Source organism: Homarus americanus, unplaced genomic scaffold (assembly GCF_018991925.1).
Source record: "Homarus americanus isolate GMGI-L3 unplaced genomic scaffold, GMGI_Hamer_2.0 scaffold48354, whole genome shotgun sequence".
Taxonomy (NCBI): domain Eukaryota; kingdom Metazoa; phylum Arthropoda; class Malacostraca; order Decapoda; family Nephropidae; genus Homarus; species Homarus americanus.
The window spans coordinates 3,168,207-3,190,904 of record NW_024723833.1 but is presented as its reverse complement, the minus strand read 5'-3'; the positions used below and the strand labels follow the sequence as shown (position 1 = coordinate 3,190,904).

At 41.2% G+C, this 22,698-nt stretch overlaps 1 protein-coding gene across 2 annotated transcripts in view; it reads right to left on the bottom strand.

The window, feature by feature from the left end:
- LOC121863748 (CLIP domain-containing serine protease B9-like) overlaps window positions 1-13,076 on the bottom strand; it is a 69,967-nt gene extending 56,891 nt beyond the window's left edge. For both annotated transcript variants that reach the window (XM_042362515.1, XM_042362516.1), the window contains exons 1-2: window positions 12,939-13,076; window positions 6,513-6,614 (exon numbers count right to left, since the gene is read on the bottom strand). In XM_042362515.1, coding sequence (XP_042218449.1) covers window positions 6,513-6,612 — 100 coding nt within the window. In that variant the 5' untranslated portion in view covers window positions 6,613-6,614; window positions 12,939-13,076. The remainder of the gene's footprint in view (window positions 1-6,512; window positions 6,615-12,938) is intronic.
- Between the last annotated feature and the right edge of the window lie 9,622 nt (window positions 13,077-22,698).

Below are 22,698 nucleotides of genomic sequence, written 5' to 3'. Positions count from 1 at the left end.
TTTACACTTAATTGCAGGGTCTCAATTGTTTCTCTTTGACAACACAATATACATACAGTATTTCTCACTCTTGATATTTTTTTCATTTTTTCTAAATTTATTTATGGCTCATTATTATTATTATTTATAATTTTTATTAATTGTTATAATTGTTATTTATTTTTATTAATTTTATTATTATTATTATTATTATTATTATTATTATTATTATTATTATTATTATTATTATTATTAAAATTATTATTATCATCATTATTATTCTTATTATTATTATTATTGTTGTTTTATTATACTTTCGCCCCCAAGGCCTTGATGTGGGTCATTAAAAATGACCTGTGCCTGAGTGGGTTAATGACCGTAAAAAAAAAAACGCCCCTCCCACAGTAGATAAAGCCCTCCAAATGTGCAACGAATGTGAACGACGCTGCGGGTCCCGTATCGGCCTCCTTAGTCACCTCAATACTCACTAACCTAGATGACATCCCTAATAACTCATATCATTGTATCATAGCTGGATGATCGTCATACTCGATTCCGAGTGACAGCAAAGTAGTAGTATAAATAAGGCAAATGGTTTCAGTCTCAATAAACAAGAATTTACAGATGCCAATGCTCTAAGGTACGGTAGGCCAGTAGAAGGTTTGCCCTCCTAATGTGTGTGTGGCTCTTCCTATGACGTCGATCACGCCATGGTGTGCAAGAAACGGGGCTTCATATGCATGAGGCATGATGAAGTAAGGGATCTCACAGCAAATATGTTGAAGGAAATCTGCCGAGATGTCATTGTAGAACCGACCCTCCTTCCTTTGGACGGTGAGATCTTCCAACATAGGACTTCAAACACATCTAACGAAGCCCGTGTTGACGTCAGTGCTAGAGAATTCTGTACATGGGGACAGCGAGCTTTCTTCGACATCAGGATTTTTGATCCCATGGCAGCATGTCACCGTAACTTAGCTCTCGGTGCTGCACACAGGAGGAATGAGAACGACAAGATAAGGGCATATGGGGAGAAAATTCAGAGCGCTGATCAAGGCAGCTTAACTCCTCTGGTGTTCACAACCTCTGGTGGGATGGGACCAAGTGCAAGATGCTTCTACGCCAGGCTCGCGGAGGTGCTTTCTGAACAGAAGCAGCAGCCCAGAAGTTATGTTACAGCCTGGATGAGATGTCGACTGTCCTTCTCTCCCCTTAGGTCGGCTTTGCTCTGCCTCAGGAGAACGAGAGCATCGGCCCCAAAGCCGATAACAGTTGCACATATTGACTATGATGCAACAGTCACTGATTGCTGCATAGATCTGTGGCTCAACTAACTCAACACAGCTAGGATAGCTACTTATGTACAGGCATTAGGATATTTAATTTTAAGGTAATAAAATGGCGGCAAAGGTGTGGCTATTGGAGGAGGATGGAAGCCACGTAAAAAAAAAAAAAGCAGTAGTAGCAACTGCTGCTGCAAGTACCAGTGGATTTGAAAAAAAAAAGTAGATATAGCGCAGGAGGTGGGGGCCTCGAACTGGTTAACTACGTTACCGATAAGGGCAAATGGTTTCAGTCTCAATAAACAAGAATTTACAGATGCCAATGCTCTAAAGTACGGTAGGCCAGTAGAAGGTTTGCCCTCCTAATGTGTGTGTGGCTCTTCCTATGACGTCGATCACGCCATGGAGTGCAAGAAACGGGGCTTCATATGCATGAGGCATAACGAAGTAAGGGCTCTCACAGCAAATATGTTGAAGGAAATCTGCCGTGATGTCAGGGTAGAACAGACCCTCCTTCCATTGGACGGTGAGAATTTCCAACATAGGACTTCAAACACATCCAATGAAGCCCATGTTGACGTCAGTGCTCGAGGATTCTGTACATGGGGACAGCGAGCCTTCTTCGACATCAGGATATTTGATCCCATGGCCGTATGTCACCGTAACTTAGTTCTCGGTGCTGCACACAGAAGGAACGAGAACGACAAGATAAGGGCATATGGGGAGAGAATTCAGAATGTTGATCAAGGCAATTTCACTCCTCTAGTGTTCACAACCTCAGTTGGGATGGGACCAATTGCAAGATGCTTCTACGCCAGACTCGCGTAGGTGATATCCGAACAGGAGCAGCAGCCCAGAAGTTATGTTACAGCCTGGATGAGATGTCGACTGTCCTTCTCTCTCCTTCGGTCGGCTTTGCTCTGCCTCAGAGGAATGAGAGCATCGGCCCCAAAGCCGACAACGGTTGCAGATATTGACTATGAGGCTACAGTCTCTGAATGCCGCATAGATATGTTGCTCAACTAACTCAACACAGATAGGATAGCGACTTATGTATTAGGAAATTGAATATTTAGGTAATAAATTGGTGGCGAAGGTGTGGCTATTGGGGGAGGCTGGAGGCCATTTTATAAAAAAAAAAAAAGTAGTAGTAGTAGTAATACTACAGTAGTAGTAGTAGTAGTAGTAGTAGGCCAGCGCGGCGTGGGTGTGGTGGAACGTCCTCCCTGATCTAAAGTGTTATTGGTGGGGACATACTCGCTGTGTGGGAGCGGGTAATTTAACAATGTGTCCGTGAATATCGGATGTCACCCTAAGCATTGCCACCCAAGGTTTCTTCTCACCCCTTACGGCATAAATTGTAAATATTCCGTGTGTTCACCGGCGTTTTCCAAGTGAGTGGTGACCTGTGCTGGGTCGGTGGTGGGATAATGAGGAGGCTCGGCGCCAAGGTCAGTGTCGTTAGGCCTACTTTGACAGGGGTGGTCCCGAGACTATCGCCCCTATGGGGCCGAGAGTGCTGCCCATGCGGTCGCCCCCACCATAGGGAATGTATGACTATATAACTGATATTACACCAGTGAGACCATATAAATAGTGGTTATTTGTGCCAAGGATATATAAACAAGTGCCTGGTGTGACAAACTCATCCATAGTGTATCATTCTGATGATGTGGTCGCTATGCTATTATGCCCCTACTACCTGGACACAGCAGTCCAGCCTGTCACCTCTCCGCCCTTCCCTCATAAGAACCAGTATAATCTTGTGCCTGGGACTAAATCAGATGTTCGGAGGCGGACGTTACCGTCGCCCAAGGTGCTGTTCACTATGCCTGGTAACATTCTTTGCTGCGTCTGTGCTAGCCCGAACCAAAACTGCACAAATTGTGTTTGTGCGAGAAACAACCGACCATGTGTGGATTGCAGGAAGCTAGACCAGTGTCGGAACCCACGTCGCAGGGAGCCGACACAGGTGGCCACAGTGGATATCGCCGGGACCCAACTACCCGATGATATCCGAAATGATAGCAGTGAGTCTACTCAACCCGAAAATGTAGTACTAACAAATGCTGCTCCCTTAGTAGCAGGTGTCCACGAGGAGAATGAGAGACAACCACCTCAGTGGAATGGCATGTCGATGTAAAATGCAGACATATGGGGTTAAAGAAACCTACTCAGAAATTGTCAAGTGGTCGCCCGCTAACTTATTTGAACCACCCAAGTGTGCGGCCACCAAAGAAATGATTCGGGAGATGACTCGCTTCATGACTGATTACACTCAGGACCGCTTCCTCGCCCCCCTAGCTCTTCAAATACTGGCAATAATACCACATCTATTTTGTCAGAGGACACACACAAAGGCTAAGCACAAAGAAAATGGGGCAGCAATGAAGAGAAGATTGACAATGTGGCAGACTGGGGCCCTAGATGATCTCCTATGTGAAGCAAGAACACTGCAGGAGAGACTAAAAATTACGGGTGACGGAAAGCAAAACACTGATGACGTGGCAAGAAAATTTGGAAACAAAATGCGTGTGGGAAAAGTGTCTCTTGCGGTAAGATCTCTCACAAAGGAATCCTCCGGTGGGGTGATGCCAATAAACAGAGAGACATTAAAACTATTGAAAGAGAAACATCCCCCTGCAAGCGAAGATGAAGGCATCAGGTTCCAGGGTGACTATATCCCACCAAATGCTGTCCTGTTCGAGAAAATAACAGGAGAGATGGTGTGGAAAAAGGCACTGAAGACTCGAGGAGGAGCCGGCCCTTCAGGTCTAGATGCAAACGGTTGGAGAGTCATCCTCAGCACAAACAAGTTTGGCCCTGTAGCAAGCGATCTCTGCACTGCCATTGCCGCCCTTGCAAGAAAGCTTGCATCCTCTTGCTGCCATCACCTCCAGGCCCTGACGGCCTGCCGCCTTATTCCTCTGGATAAAAAACCAGGATGTAGACCTATAGGGGTGGGGGAAGTGCTGAGGCGGATCATCGGAAAGTGCATAATGGAGGTGGTAAAGGACGATGTCAGGGCAGCAGCAGGGAACCTACAAGTGTGTGCTGGCCACCAGGCTGGTGGGGAGGCGGCCATTCACGCCATGAGATTGATATTTGAGCAGCGTGATTGTGAGGCCATTCTCCTGGTGGATGCTTCAAACGCATTTAACATACTTAACCGCAAGGCTGCACTGCACAACATCAAGATCAAGTGTCCAAGCTTTGCGATGTATGTTGAAAATTCGTATAGGAATCCTTCAGACCTCTACATAGTAAACAACAAGGCTCTACGAGGTGATACCATCCTACAGTCGGCCGAGGGAACAACACAGGGGGACCCCGTCGCAATGGCAATGTATGCGATTGGCCTGTCAGTGCTCCAACAAGAAATTAAATTTGAAACAACTGGGGTCAAACAAGTGGCGTATGCTGACGACCTTACAGGAGCAGGAAAAGTGGAGTGCATCAAAAAGTGGTGGGACTTGGTAACATCGCGAGGTCCACAAATAGGGTACCACCCAAACGCCAGCAAGTCCTTCCTCATCGTGAAGCCAGAACATTATGAACGGGCATTGGAGGTTTTTGGCGGAAGTGAGGTCAAAATAACTAAGGACGGCCAAAGACATCTAGGCGCAGTAATTGGCACTATGGACTTCAAGACCGAGTACGTAGCGGGAAAGGGGAATGAGTGAGTTAGTGAAATCCAAGCTCTGTCTGAGATTGCTAACACAGAGCCACATGCGGCCTTTGCAGCATTCACCCATGGAGTCAAACATCGCTGGAACTACCTGATGCGCACCATCCCTGAGATCGGACCCCTCCTCCACCCTCTGGAAGAAGCTATCAGTGTCAAGTTCATTCCCAAACTAGTGAAACACCCTGACTTAACCCCAGCAGAAAGATCACTTCTTGCACTTCCACCAAGACTGGGAGGGATGGGAATAACTAATCCAGAGGAGATTGCTGACACTGAACATCAAAATTCACTTAAGCTCACGGCAGCCCTCACGGACCACATAATAGCCCAGAATGCAACAGGGGAGGTGGATACCAGCGAAGTAAATAAGATTCGTAGGTCCATTACGACAGATCAACAGCACTGCCAAAATGATATGTTGCAGCAACTATTGCTGCAGGTTCCAGAAAATTTGAAAAAAAAGTAGCTATTGCGCAGGAGGTGGGCGCCTCGAACTGGTTAACTACGTTACCGATAAGGGCAAATAGTTTCAGTCTTAATAAACAAGAATTTACAGATGCCATTGCTCTAAGGTACGGTTGGCCAGTAGAAGGTTTGCCCTCCCAATGCGTGTGTGGCTCTTCCTATGATGGCGATCACGCCATGGTCTGCAAGAAGGGGGGCTTCATATGCATGAGGCATGACGAGGTAAGGGATCTCACAGCACATATGTTGAAGGAAATCTGCCGGGACGTCATGGTAGAACCGACCCTCCTTCCATTGGATGGCGAGATCTTCCAACACAGGACTTCAAACACATCTAACGAAGCCCATGTGGACGTCAGTGCTCGAGGATTCTGGACGCGGGGACAGCGAGCTTTCTTCGACATCAGGATTTTTGATCCCATGGCCGCATGTCACCATAACCTAGCTCTCGATGCCGCACATAGGAGGAACGAGAACGACAAGAGAAGGGCATATGGGGAGAGAATTCAAAACGTTGATCAAGGCAGCTTCACTCCTCTAGTGTTCACAACCTCTGGTGGGATGGGCCCAAGTGCAAGATGTTTCTACGACAGACTCGCGGAGTTGATCTCCGAACAGAAGCAGCAGCCCAGAAGTTTTGTTACAGCCTGGATGAGATGTCGACTGTCCTTCTCTCTCCTTCGGTCGGCTTTGCTCTGCCTCAGGGGAACGAGAGCTTCTGCCCCTACTCCGACAACTGCTGCAGATATTGACTATGAGGCTACAGTCACTGAATGCCGCATAGATCTGCGGCTCAACTAATTTAACACAGATAGGATAGCTTATTATGTATTAGGATATTTAATATTAAGGTAATTAAATGGTGGCGAAGGTGTGGCTATTGGGGGAGGCTGGAGGCCACGTTAAAAAAAAAAAAAAATAGTAGTAGTAGTAGTAGTAGTAGTGTGTGTGTGTGTGTGTGTGTGTGTGTGTGTGTGTGTGTGTGTAACATTTGTGAGGGATAAAAAACTATTAGAACATATACAATATAGAAGAGGAGGACCCTCATTCATACTATGTCTTTTCACTTTTTATAAGAGAAGGATCATTAATCTTACTCTGAGCTGTCACTGTATGTAAAAGGTGGGTCAGTAGCAGTACCGGTACCTCAATGCCCCCTCCACGAGCCATTCCCAAGCCATATGTCCACATCTTCATGCCTGCAAAAATAGCAATTCTATGAACCAGCAAAATGAGTTTTCAATTACAGTATAATAATAATAATAATAATAATAATAATAATAATAATAATAATAATAATAAAAATAAAAATAATAATAATAATAATAATAATAAAAATATAAATAATAATAATAATAATAATAATAATAATAAAAATAACAATAATAATAATAATAATAATAATAATAATAATAATAATAATAACAATAATAATAATAATAATAATAATAATAATAATAATAATAAAAATAACAACAACAATAATAATAATAATAATAATAATAATAATAATAATAATAATAATAATAACAATAACAACAACAATAATAATAATAAAATAATAATAATAATAAATACAAACAACAACTAACAATAATAATAATAATAATAATAATAAAAAAAAATAATAATAATAATAACAATAATAATAATAATAATAATAATAATAATAATAATAATAATAAAATTAACAACAACAATAATAATAATAATAATAATAATAATAATAATAATAATAATAACAATAACAACAACAACGACGATGACGACAATAATAATAATAATAATAATAATAATAATAATAATAATAATAATAATAATAATAATAATAATAAAAAAAAATAATAATAATAATAATAATAATAATAATAATAATAACAATAATAATAATAATAATAATAATAATAATAATAATAAAATTAACAACAATAATAATAATAACAATAATAATAATAATAATAATAATAATAATAATAATAATAATAATAATAATAATAATAATAATCTTTCAGTAAAATCATAAAAATTTAAGATTGACATGTATACGTTTATAGAAAAAGCAGAAAAACAGTTCAGCATGTTTATAGACTTCAGTATAGACTATAGACAATGCAAGTACAGGTAAACAGTTTGGCATGTGTATAAACAACACAGGTCTACTGTACTGTACTACACTGACCGTGCAGGTAGCTATACCGTTTCCGATGTACTATACTGTATACATTGGAAACGGTATACCAGACACCCTGTACATACGGGATTGTTCCATATAAACATTGAAATATTCTTTCTACTTGAGTAAGGCTAAACTGTTTGGGTACAACTATAAAATCAATGCCATATGCCAAGATTTACATAGAAAACTTAAATTTGGCGTGTCCATGGTTGTGATTGACTGTCCATAGGTAGATCAGAGAGAGTAGTGTGCTGTAGTGGACGTCTCCCCTACAAACTAACTGCGTAGCAGCCCACCACCTGCTATCACATTCCAATGTGCCGCCTTCCCTAGCAACCAACCAGATGTTACCGTATCTTAGCAACGAAACTAGTCACCGGCTATTTCTCGGGTTTTCCCACCGTGACTCATAGCGGCTGCTGCGGGGTATATAAGCTCTGTCTCTCCCTTGAGATTCAGTCGCAGAACAAAGACAAAACACCAATAAGAAAGATGAAGCGATCTGGTTGAGCCCAGATTCTTTCTACTCCTACTGTATTTCAGTTTCACCACTTTTCCTTCAACTCCTAATAATCTTCTTTCACCTCTTAACTAAAGACTTCGTATCGTATCGAGATTCAGTCTGACCAATCTTCCTGAACAAGCAACACCTCCTCCTCTGCCGCTGCCTGGCGACCCTCGCCTCTCCTCCGCCTGCCTGGCGGTCCTCGCTCCCGCCAGGGAGCATGTCCTTCTCTGAGCTTCCTCACCAACCAACTCTCATTCTGCCCATTTTCCTGAACAAGCAACATCTCCTCCAGCAAGCTCCACGCTGTTAACATTTCATTCAACCAGGAATCCAGCAACAGGCAACATCTTCTCTAACAAGCTCCTGCACATCTACCTCCTTCAACAAGCTACTCACAGCACGTCTCTACCAAGCAGCCCCTCACCACACGGCACCTCCAGCACCAGACTGTCTATCATATAACTTATATATATTATACAAGAAAACCACATTAGAGTTTCCTTCCATCCTGAGTGCTAGACAACATTAATATCTCGATACCCCTACAGTGCCTTCAGCTACGACAGTCTACAGTATAATGGCCATATTCTTAGTCCTTTCCTCTACTTGTTTAAGTCTCTTCATTGTACTGACATATTCCTGTTACCCCGTCTGGTCCCCGAGATATGCTAGGGACTGTCAGTTGGTTGAAACTGTTCAAAGGAGAGCCACCAGACTGGTGCCTGCACTTCGCCACCTCAGCTATCCTGAGATTGGAGCGCCTGAACTTGCCTAGCATATACTACAGACGGGCAAGGGGGGACCAAATTGAAGTGTATAAGAATCTCATGGGGCGCTATTCAGTCGAGTGTCCTTACTTGGAGCTGGAGGACGCTCGCCCCACAAGGGGTCACAGCTCAAGTTTGAAGAAGCCGCAGGTCCAGAAAACTGTGAGGGCAAACTTTTTCGGAGTGAGAGTTGTGAACTCTTGGAACAATCTACCAGAAAGTGTTGTGACGGCACCGAGTGAGCTCTTTCAAGACCAGACTTGACCAACACTGGAGCAGGTTCAGGTACATTCAGGAGCCGGTGCATGCCCAGTATTTGCCAACAGTACGTAACAGAGACGTGACCAGTCGCCCAAGCGGCGAACGAGCCGATCAGTGGTGAAGAGGATAAAAGAAAAAGAAGAAAAAGAAGCAGAGGAGGGACGAGTCGAGGAGAAACGGGGACAGGTGTACATGGATTATATCCAGGGGGAGGGGAGTGGAAACAAGAGGGCCAGCACAGAGCCAGCGGTACATCCCCACCGCCACTCTACCTCCCACCTAGGAGCAGAGTTGCCAACTTAGCGACTTTGTAGCTAGATCTAGAGCTTTTTGTTTTTTCTAGCGACATTTTAGAGCGGTTTGCGACTTGTCGCAAATCTAGAGATATCCACAGAAATCAAGCGACTTTCTGGATACTTTTGGACTGTCCATGAAAACTCAGTTTTCCTAATTTCGAGCCATTATATATAGCAACGGGGTTACAGGGACAATAAATAATAAGAAAAGTTTAATACATTTGAACGGGTCGTGGTACAGAAGGAGGGACTCGTCTATTTCCTGATCACTTGATGTCAGCCCGTCCATGGCTAATGTTGCCGTGTCGTCATTTATTTGTCTATTACCTTCGCCTTTGTAGCACCTGGGTAACTTACCTTTTTATCAGATATGCAATATGAATTTCATTAATACGCTAAATTTTAAAGAATATTAGCAAAACATCTTATAGAATTAATTCTATCAAGCCTGCGTGGTTCCAAACTTCTCGTACGCGTCCACCATGGGTGACCCATAGACTCCATACAGTTGCCCCGCAAGTCGACCTGTGGAGGCATACAGTTACAAGATATCTGCACGAGAACCTGAACCAAGCACTTCACATGCTTCCAGCTCTACAGTTGTTCACACTGCCGACGACTACGAAGAGGACTGGGATGTAATTACTATTGAATAATAGGTAAGTGTGCACATTAAACTTTAAAAAAAATATTATTTTTATTTTTACATAATGCATTTTATTTATACTCCGTCCATTATAGTCGGCATTATGAAAATATTACTTGCATCAAATTACTGAAGGGGGGGAATAATAGCTAGCGACTTTCCATGGAAGATTTAGCGACATTTAGCTACTTTTAGGTACCAGCCTAGCGACATTTGAAAATCCGAGTTGGCAACCCTGCCTAGGAGGAGGCGAGCGCCGTGTAAATACTGTAATGACATTTATATCCACACCCTGCAAAATACAATGTATTTTGCAAATGCTGCAGCTGCTAAGAATGGAGGGGGGCCGGAGTCACTACCAAGAGCAGAGACGTTACCGAGAACAAATTCCGGCTTGAATGTCATGTACACTGACACGTTCTTTGATAAGAGAGAGGAATTTGAAACACTATTGAAGGTACACCAACCCGATATAGTAGGTGTTGTAGAACTGTTGTGCAAGAAAAGGAGAATCAACCCAGAGGAATGTGAGTTTAGCATTGACGGATATGACTTATTTACGAACCTTTCTCAAGTATCTTGCATGAGGGGTGTGGTTATCTATGCAAGGCAAAACCTTAGACCCTGCCAGGTGAGGGTACAGGGAGAAGATATTTTTTGAAAAATTCAAGTGGTGTAAAATTAAATTGAAAGGAGGAGACTTAGGTATTGTCAGGTGTATCTACAGATCCCCAAACTGTGGCCCATTAAATCACAGAAAACAGTGAAGGCAAACTTTTTCGGAGTGAGAGTTGTAAACTCTTTGAACAATCTACCAGAAAGTGTTGTGACAGCACCGAGTGTGAGCTGTTTCAAGACCAGACAGCAGGTTCAGGTACATTCAGGAGCCGGTGCATGCCCGGTGTCGTGCGACAAACCTTCCGTGCGCAAAACCTTCCGGGGTAAATGCTTAAGTAGGGTAAGATTTTGTAATGTTAGGTTAGGTCAGGATTCCTTGGGTTTGATTGGTTCATTTTTTGTGTTCTTACCCCACAATTTCCATCGACTTCAAAGCGCTGCCCACTTTGTGCTTTCATTGTCTTTGATAGTGAGTATGTTTCATATCATCCTTATACTGTAGTCAGTTTGCCCAAGATAAATGGGAAATTCATTCAAAACCTTCCGTTACCGTATTTAATAATATTTTCAGCTCTCACAAATCAACCACAAATCAATCATACATCTTAGATGTCGATAATGAACATCAGTAATTGCTGAGCCCGGAAGGTTTATCGCACCGGAAGATTTGTAGCATGACACCGGTACTTGCCAACAGTGCGTAACAGAGACGTGACCGATCGCCCAAGTGGTTAACGAGCCGATCAGTGGTGAAGAGGAAAAAAGTAAAGGAACTTTAGAGCTTAATAGACAAGGCAGCAATGCTCAAACCTAGCCGCCTCCTTATCATGGAGGACTTTAACTATGGCGACATCGACTGGAGAAACGAGTTCACCACCAAATGACTTGAATAACCCCGCTACTCTTTTTATAGAAACTCCGAGATAATTTTGTTCCAACATGTTAGAGGGGAGCAAACACCCAAGCCACTGGACCACAATCATAACAAACGAGAAGGGTATGGTGGCAGCTACCAAACAGGGAGGTACTACCGGCTGGAGAGATATTGGAAGCATAATGTATTGTCTAATGGTAGACCCTGCTGCCCTATAGCATCACGAAAATTGTGACCAAGTCCAAGTTGCTGATCTGACTTTCTCTCTCATTTACACACAATTGTTTCTCTTAATTTGACAACACAACATACTGTATATCGTTTCTGACTTCTGATCCTTTTTATTTTTTTGTAATTACTTAAGGTTATTATTATTATTATTATTATTATTATAACAACAGTGTTGTTATTATTATTATCATCATTATTATTTTATTGTTTTTGTTTTTATTACAAATTTTATTTATCTGAATTATTATTAATAATATTAATATTATTATTATTATACTTTTGCCACCTGGGCCCCGATGTGGGTCGGTGACCTGTGCCCGGGTGGGCTGATCCCCGTAAAAAAAAGAAAAAAAAAGAAAAAAGGAATATTTAGCCCCAGTTGACACCAGCCTCCAGGAATTCAAGGAGACCCCTACACATGAACCATGCGGAAGTCGACAAAGTAAAGAAAAAAAACAGAAATTCAAGGCGTGGATTAGGTCAAACGATGAGCAGGACAGGAGGATGTATGCAAGAGCCAGAAACCGAACAAAGTCAGCGTGTATAAGGACTGAAAAGGAGTTCCAGTGGCTGGTTGCAAGTGAGGTCATGTCAAACCCAAAGGCGTTTTACCGCTATGCAGTCTAAATTAAAAATGCGAGTAGGAGTATAGGACCTGAGGCTTGAAGATGGTAGTTACACAGAATCTGACCAGGATAAAGCTGAGGCATTGAACAGTTTCTTTTCCTCGGTGTTCACAAGAGGATGCGATTAATCTTCCTGCGTTTGAGGACAGACGGTTCGACACAGCACTGACCCACATTGTGTTCACAGAAGAGGTTATAAGAAATAAACTGTCAAAGCTAAAGGTTCATAAGAGTCCCGGCCCTGACATGGTGCATCCTAGAGTGCTAAGAGAGTTGTGCAACGAGCTTGCCGAGCCCCTGAAGATCCTGTTTTGTAAACTCCTGGATGAGTAAAAGGTCCCCATTGATTGGAAAATGGCTTATGCGAGTCCCATCTTCAAGAAGGACGATCGTCACTCCACGAATAACGATACAATTAATTTGAAAAATGCGCAATAGGTACGAAAACAATCTTAACTTTATTACCTTAGTGTTATGTCCAATGTGACAGTCGAACAGATAAGGATAAGTTCAAACTTACCTGTAACTCGGGGAAACCGGAATGTCCTAATACCGAGTGCCTGAGTTTCCCTTATTAATGAAGCAAAATCATGTATACACTACACAAAGCGTCACAAGTTACTACGCCGCAGTCAAGGGCAAAACTGCTGGCTTTGCTTAACGGGGGTTCCACACTTCCATGGAGACCTCAGTGGCCTTGAGCCATAGATGCCGATGTTCACTAGACAATTATCTTTTAAGATTACCCAAAACAAATTATTAAAACACTTTTGAGATGTAAAATCTGTGCACTACACCACATGTTTAGCAGAAATAATTTTAAAATGTATTATTGACAAACTGTTGAAAATTAATACCTAAAATTAGTTTTCCAGTCAATAAAATCGTATGTCAGTTGCATCTGGACAGGGGAATTTCCAAGGTATCTTTCTCCACGCTGGGTGGGTCCGACTAATTACCCAAATGTACCCAAATGTAGTCGCAATGAAGTCAAATAATGGTCCTAGATGAGTAAATCGGACTGCCAATCACTTCTCGACTAGTATTTGGTGTCACAAAGTCACAAAAAATTGGTAAACTTAATTTAATCTGAGTTAATAGATCAAGTGCATGTACCTAACCTAACTTAATCTAACCTAACCTAACACAACACAACTCAGATTAAATTAAGTTTACCATTTTTTTTTACTTTATGACACCAAATAATAATAGAGAAGTGATTCACAGCCTGAATTACGCTTGTAGGACCATCATTTGACTTCATTGCGGCTACATTTAGGTACATTTTGGTAATTAGTCGGACCGCGCTGGGTTAATAATCTAGGAAAAGATTCTTAACTTTATAATCAATAATGTAGGGGACGGTTCACATTATATTTTCATGACATTGACTTTACTTTCTCTATTTACGTTTTCATTTACTTCATTGACCTTAATTATTAATAGCGGTTTATCCTAAGGATTTTCACTGAAACGTCTGTCTTATTGCCTAAAATGCAAAACCGGTTGCAAGTAACATGAACAACGTTATCCGGCGTTCAAAATGGTGATCCGTCCCAGTTAGTTAGAATCTAACTGTTACATCACTTCTGGAGCTGTTTTTTAAACTTCAGATATACCCTGAACAGAATAGACTTCTCAGAAAAAAAAAAATAATAATAATAATAATAATAGATATTCAATCAATTTAACCAAAGACAACTGACCAAAAGTCATGAGATTCTTGTTTCCAGTAGAGTCCTTATGCCTGTTTCCAACGTGGAATATATTTAAATTAGGGTCTGATATTGTGTTGTAGTGGATTCCTCCCCTACAAACGCTGTTTATCGCTGAGTAGCCGACCCCGCGAATTCCCCAGTGTATGCCTCGCGGTCTACGTCAACCAGCGCCGCCTTACATGACGGAGGTCAACTATTATGCCACGCCTACCTCCGCTATATAAGACCTGACCTCGTGGTATACCTCTTTCTACCTACAGCCAGTCTTCAAGTAACACCATCTCCACCGCTCCTGCCCGGCGGCCCTCGCTCCCACTAGCGTAGCTAGGGGGGTGGGGGGGCGGTCCGCCCCGGGCGGCACTTTTGGGGAGCGGCACTTTTGGGTCTGCTCATCACCCATATCTGCAGCTACTGGAGACGTTAATCCTTCCCTTTGTATCGGCGGCAAGTTAATCCTTGTCGTGTCTGACCTAACACCTGACCCACATCATCACGGCCACGTCATGAGCTGCACCCTTGCTATGCGCCCCCCCCCGCCACACACACAACCTGTAACCTGTTGAGGATTAAGGAAACAACTTCAAACAAGTACGCCAGTGAGCTCATGTGGTGTGGGTCAGGTGTTAGGTCAGACACGACGAGGATTAACTTGCCGCCGATACAAAGGGAAGGATTAACGTCTCCAGTAGCTGCAAAACCATGCAGTCTCGGGTCATATCAGTTCATGTACAGCCGACCAATCCACCAGTTACAAGCAATTCACTTCAGTTCTGCACAAGTCTCCATCGTGACAAGACGAGGGGAGGCTAGACGACTTTTAAGTTCTCTTGTGTTTTCGATCCAGTTATTTACTTCGTTGGAAGACATAATACTATAAGGTAAGAAATATTAAAGTATTGGTTAAAAAATATTGATGTGACTTTTGCTGCGGTACTGAGATTAAATATTAAGATTTTGTTTCACAGCATTGCGATTTTATACTAAGACACTATCCTCACTGGGGTACAGACAAAAGCCCCCCCGACAAAAGCCACCCAGACAAAAACCCCCAGACGAAAGCCACCCAGACAAAAGTCCCCTACTTTGATCGGGGTGGCTTTTGTCTGACAACAGTAAGGGCTTTCAAAAGTTACGGACATAATTAAATAGTTGAGGGTAAAATACACTGTTCTTCTCTGTGGTTAATTATTGGTTAGGTTAGGGTTAGGTTAAGTTAAGTTAGGTTAGGTTAGGGTTGTCAGACAAAAGCCGCCCCGATCAAAGTAGGGGGCTTTTGTCTGGGTGGCTTTCGTCAGGGGGGCTTATGTCAGACATCCATTTTCACTGTACTCTGAGTCTGTAATTTTAGATTAAGTTGCTACTTTTTACATTTCCATTGTATTACATTGATACTAGTGTCACTTTTTTTTACTTTTTCCCTATCCTATATGTCGTTTTTGCTTTTTGTTTAACTGTTACTTATAAAGTTTAAGTATGTTTGGTGTGTATTTACAGCATACTATATTTGAGTATGTGAAAGTACAGTAATATTAAAATGGTACACAAACTATTTAATATATATATATATATATATATATATATATATATATATATATATATATATATATATATATATATATATATATATATATATATATATAGAGTGAGTCACTGCAATATCTAATTTTGTGGGGGCACGGGGGCAAAACTCAAGGGCCGCCCCGGGCGGCACACACTCTAGCTACGCCACTTGCTCGCTCTACATCACGCTTGTAACCACGCTGCCATTTCCCAGCACCAAGCTGCATTGTACATCCAATATAATATGTATACAGAGAGCACATTGTGAGTTTCCTTTCTCCATCCCATCCAGAGTGTGAACCAATATCTCATAACCCCACAGTGCATCCCAGAGATATTAATAGTATGTAACGAGACCACAGAGTTGACTCTAATAACTTTTCGTTGTCGATCATTAGTGTAATTAGTACTGTAATAAAGTATAAGCACTTGCTGAGGCGGAACATTATATAACATCAACTTTAGATTTCAGAACCGCTAAAATCGTGTTCTGCAGAAGTATGGACGAACAAATGTACCTGATGAGCAGTCGATAGCATATAAGAGTCCTGCACAGTATTAAAAAAAGTCATCGCCATCGCACGAATAATTACAGGCCGGTGAGTTTGGCTTGAATAGTGAGTAATTTACTAGAGTATACCATTGTGTTTTACGGTTTGGTGTAAAAAAAATAAGCCCTAGCGAATAATGCAGATCACAGCAGTTGTTCCTGTCCTATCTAAAAGTCAAGGTGACTTTGTGACTCGCACCACGCACGAGCAGGAAGCGTACGCCGGTATTGTGAGGGTCTCGGTGGCTGGCTTTCTTTGTGTTGTGTTGTGTTGTGTTGTGTTGCGTGTTAAGGTGTTTTGTGTTTGTGCTGTACCATGCTTTGTGGTTTTTGTTTGTGTGATGATTTTGACGTGCTTATTTACAGTCACGTTATTTTTTTTCAGGTTTCATGGTATGGCGCGCTGAATTTTCCTTTAAATAAATAATATTTCATAAATTATTTATAGTTATAGATGTGTAAAACAATTCCCTAGTTTGTCTTCAGTTAACTTTAATATTTCAGTGCAATATATATGCAGCGTCTTCCCGTTTTTTTTTAACTTTAGGCTAATAAGTTTCAAGGTCTTGTTATGTCTGAGCCGCCAACAATACTCCTATAGGAGCGGATCTAGTGGGGTCCTGACCCCCCTTTTCATCAGAAAATTCCAATACCTTTTATTTAATGCAATATTATACTCATGCATTTTGGTATAGTGAAAAGTAGTAACTACTGAACTCAGAATATCTCCTAATATCAAGTGCACATGGCCTCAAAATGCCCATGATATTGGTCGAATTAAAAAAATAAATAAATCTGGGACCTTCGCCCCAAAAAAAACTCAGTTGGGTGGGCTTGCTGTCCTAAGTTCGATTTCTCCACAGTTCGTATTTTAAATTCTATTGATAACCGAAACTGCGAATTCTTTTAAGCCATAACAATAATGGCACCCAAAACGGTATCGATATTGTATTAACACTACCTCAACCAGTTAATCTGTTAGGAGAAATATGGCGAATGATGAATCCTCCAGTTTGATCCACGACCTGCAATATGGATTAAATTATCCACTTAACTATACGATCTATGTAAATGCATTTACGGTTGAGTTTATGGTGTCCATAATATAAATATGTTTATGAAGTGGCAATTTTACCGGATTTCCGGGTGAATATTAATTTGCACTCATTCATCCTATACTGAAAAGCAGACGAAGGCACATAATACCAATATATTATTTTTGAATACATTATATATGTTCATGAAAACAACATGTCATCAATATTTGTACTGGGAATCTGGGATGAACATACCGAGTTCCAGTTCACTGCATCTTGGGTGTGTATCGCTAGTATTAATCACAGCTGTCATTGTGGATACGAGATGGGATCACAAAGTAAATTGGACCCCCTATATAAATAGATTCGTTTATAAGTACACCTTGCAGTTGGTGTCCACTGGTCAGTGGTAATCCCAGCTGAGATTAGACACCAAGGAGATGAAGCGTCTTCCTTAACAACCCAACATACAGCGTAGCTGCTCTCGTCAAGGTGCTTTATCCGCTGTTGTCAGTGACAGCGTTTGACCTGTTAATGATGGTCTTATCAATTTGAAAAAGTTGACGCTAGCAAGTCGTAAGACTCCAGAATACCACGGTAAATATCCCAAGTAAGATCATGAATTCTTAGAAGTTCATGTTCATCGAATATAACGAAATTACAATAGATATGTGAAGGTTAAGTTGTATGTAAACAATGAAAATTACACATACACACACACACACACATACACACACACACACACACACATGGTGCATCCTAGATAAGCGTGCTAAGAGAGTTGAGCAACGAGCTTGCTGAGCACGTAAGATTCTGTTTGGTAGATGCTCGGATAAGGAAATGTCCCCAGTGACCTGAAAATTGTTATGTGAATCCTATATCCAAGCAGAACGATCGTCACTCCTCGAATAATTAAAACCAGTGAGCCTGACCAGCATAATGTGTAAAGTAATAAGATAGCATTATAAAAGATGTCATGATGAAACATCTACTACGAAACAACCTTGTAAAGGAATGCTAACGTGGTATTATGCCGGGACGTTCCTGCTTATGTAGCTTTGAAGCTGTGCAGTAATGTACTTTATATCCCTACTGAAACAGTAGCCTGGTCAAAATAATTGCAATAAAGTGCACTGGTTAATTATCGGTGATATTTTGCTTTTATTAAATGGCGTAAAGGTGTAGAGTGTAGACTGTAGTTACCACCATCGCTCTTACTGAAGTACCGAAGGGAGTATATTTTTCTGCAAAATAATCAATGTGTAGCTTCGAAAAATTGTTCCTAGATAAAATTATGTAAAGTTATTGTTATATAACAGTTTATTTAACTAGAAAAATACAGATACAGAGTGGATAATAATAACATAAACATGGGTGAGCCAATTGAGAGCCTAAGGTCTCTTAGTTGGATGTTAATAATCTGCTGACTATATATACAGCATATTGTTTTTATTGAATAAAGTGGTGTTATCGCACAAAAAAATAAGGTGTTTTGTGTTTGTTAGGGAAAGGTTGAGGGCAAATGGAAACAAAGAAATACAAAAATTAACAAAAACTTCAAGAGAAATCCTTGAAATGTTCGGAAAAAGAAAAAGGAGATATGTTGGTCACATAATTAGGGTGAGGGGATAATAACAGACATATTAATGTTGCCCAGGGAAGGCAGAGAGTGGGATGGATAAATGAAATTAAAAATTGTCTCCAGAGGAAAAAAATAAGAGGATTGGTAAAAAAGCGGGCGAGAAAGTTTAGAGTGAAGGACTGTGGTCGCCAAGCCTCAGATATGAAAACGATAATATACTGTAATTGATTGACTGCACAATGGGTTAATGTATTATACGCGACACGACAACACCGTCGCAGAGGATAAAAAATGTAACACTGACTATAGAATCCATGAGCAAATCCAAGGCCAGGGGCTCCTAATGTAAACATATGTTTAGGAATGCCAGTCAATCAAAAATGTACACATAAGCAGTTCATTAAATGAGGTAGTGATCACGTTTAAGATAAATTTAGTTATTTTACATGGCTCAATATTTCGTTATTGAGTATGGATTTTGATTTCACCGTGGAAATTACCGCAAGCCAGTCAAGAGGAAACAATACGTTTCGTGTAGCGATACAGTAGGGTTACGTGATATTATGTTGTCTAGCACTCAGGATGGATGGATGGAAACTCTAGGTGGTGGTTTTCTTATATAAATTATATTATATACAAGACAGTCTGTTGTTTGTTCGTTTTATAAATGACATGCCTGACGTTGTACACTCCTCCGCACAAATGTTTGCCGATGAAGCCAAGTTATTTCGGGAAATCAAGAACCAAGCGGACTGTGAAGAGCTGCAGAAGGACCTCTGTGGGCTCCAAGAATGGTCGAAGAAATGGCTGCTGATATTCAATGTCACGAAGTGTAAGAGGATGCACCTGGGGCGTTCCAACGGTAAGGGGGCGTATCATATGTCCCAACGGGATGAAGAAACTGCACTATTTGAGACTGAATGTGAGAAGGACCTAGGTGTGTATGTGGACAATGAACTGAAGTTCTCGGGCCATTGCGAGAAGAAGGTAAATCAGGCTAATAAATTATTGGGTCTAAAAAGGTCGTTCAGATATCTAGACGGTCCGTCCCTCGTAACGATCTTCAAGAGTGAAGTGCTTCCTCATCTGGAGTACTGTCACCCCGTCTAGTCCCCGAGATATGCTATGGACTGTCAGTTGGTTGAAAATGTTCAAGGGAGGGCCACCAGACTGGTGCCTGCACTTCGGCACCTCAGCTACCCTGAGAGATTGGAGCGCCTGAACTTGCCTAGCTTATACTAGACGAGCAAGGGGTGACCTAATTGAGGTGTATAAGTATCTCAAGGGGCACTACTCAGTCGTGTGTCCTTACTTGGAGTTGGCGGGCGCTCGCCCCACAAGGGGTCACAGCTCAAGATTGAAGAAGCCGCAGGTCCAGAAAACTGTGAGGGCAAACTTTTTCGGAGTGAGAGTTGTGAACTCTTGGAACAATTTACCAGAAAGTGTTGTGACGGCACCGAGTGTGAGCTCTTTCAAGACCAGACTTGACCAACACTGAAGCAGGTTCAGGTACATTCAGAAGCCGGTGCATGCCCAGTACTTGCCAACAGTGCGTTTGAGACGTGACCGATCGCCTAAGCGGCTAACGAGTCGATCATTTGGTGAAGAGGATAAAAGAAAAGGAAACCAAGCGGCTAACGAGCCGAGCAGTGGTGAAGAGGGTAAAAGTAACAGTAGCGCCAGTTCACACAAATTTTGGAGGCAGTACTTGCTAACAGTACGTAACAGAGGGGTGACAGACCGCCCAAGCGACGAAAATAAAGTACAGCAGTCTCTTAAGACGCCGTCGTTTCGTTAGATAACAGGAGCCAGTTTAAATGGGCGTATAAATTACGTCACATGCAACGTCAACACGTCATCTATGTACTAACTGATATGATTATTCGGATACTACGCTACAAAAACATATAAGATACAGTTCTTGTTTTCAGTGCTTAGAAAAGAAGACAAAGAAACAAAATAATTATAATAATAAAGTAGGTGCGAGGTTATGGGATTTCCCGCCGTCTCGGTAAAAACAATAATTCCCGGGAAGTTACGTTTCAGACAACATCCTGTGCTAGAAACCTTAGAATAAACCTTGTGGCGAGGCGCAGTAAGGTAGAATACTGATAAATTTGGTACCACCTACATAAAACGTAACTCAGTCCCAATAGAACCCTCACCGAGATGCACCAGTTGTTCTTGGCCATGGGTGATGGGTTTAAAGTTGCTAAACAATATAATAAAGCAACTCTTGCTAAGCTTAAATAAATCTCTCTTTATTCTACAGTAAGCTACCTATGACACTTGTCTTGGCTGTATTTTGAGACAACTATTGTCTTATATTTCTTGTGAATTCCATTTCATGAGAGTTAAATCCACTCTTACACGGTTAACTAGCTATGAATAACTGTTGACTGGTTATGCCTGATGGTTCCAGAGAAAACGGCCCTAGTTGAAAACCGCCCAAGTCAGAACGTCTCCTACTAAGACAGCCCTACCTTGTGACTAAAACAGCCCTACGAGTGTACAGTATGTCATATGAATAATATTTGCCACAATGTATGTTACAATATATACATTCATGAGATACCCATTATCAAATGTATTTTAATATAAACATCATCCATGTTACGAGACATGCTAAATTAGACATTTCTATTTTTTAATTATATATATATATATATATATATATATATATATATATATATATATATATATATATATAAACCTTGTCTGACTGGTGTCCTCCCGCACTATAATTTTCAAGGCCTGCTCCTTCCGGCTGTACAGTAAGTCACGCTCCACACACTCAGGACGTGTCAGGACTCCTGACACCCAGCCTCTAAACATTGAGTGAAAACCCTGACCATCTGTTAGTTCGCCAAGTTCATTTAAACAACTGAACATAGTTATAAACACCTATTAAGGTACTTAGGTAAGGTAATATGGATCACGTGGAGAATAGACACCTCGGTTTATTTTACCTGCCGATTAAACACCCTACCGCCAACTAATCTCAAGGTAGAGTAAGGTGTTTTATCACCAGATGAAACAAACTCAGTGATCCTGTGATATTTGTACAAGTTACGATGATAATTACTAAACCACGTATTTTGTTATAATAGACATTTGTCTTAATTGTGGTAAATGAATGACGAGTCTCGTAACATTTAAATGATTTTTTTGTCCAACCAGTGAAAATATTAACATCATCTCTGATAATTATTCAAGCATTATTTTGTAAGTTGGACATCCCGGTTGCCCGTGTTCATTCATTCATTGTAAAGTGGCGACTGAGGTTCACAAACACATCCACAACTTGTGATTGGTGATGCTTGACGTCGTCTGGTAGAACATATGAACGATCTGGGTGGTGGTCGATGGCGTCGGTAGGGCATCGTATACTCGAGTGTTTGTATGACTACAGTTTCCTTAATCATGAAAATTAATATAAACCTAATTGGGTCACAATCCATGATAATTTTGATGAAGAAATAAACAAACGGAATACAAATAAAAGAGGATAAAAACAAAAGCATAGAAAATAAAACTGAAAATTAAGGAGTAGAAATTATCGTCGCCGCGAGCAAGATTTACGCTTCAGCAGTGTGCCGTGACAGGACTTCGGTTATTGGAATCTTTGCGGTCAGACGTTCAATAGGTTCGTACATTATATCCCCGGAACCATACATGTATAGACTCAGTTAAGCAAATATACAAAAATGACAGCCAGAGGATTACAGACGCTCAAGCGTTAATATGTTCTTTTCCTACTTCCCATTCGGGGAAAATTTGAACGATTGGATCTGAGAATGCGGATGTGGACCCGGATAATTCACTGAACTGCG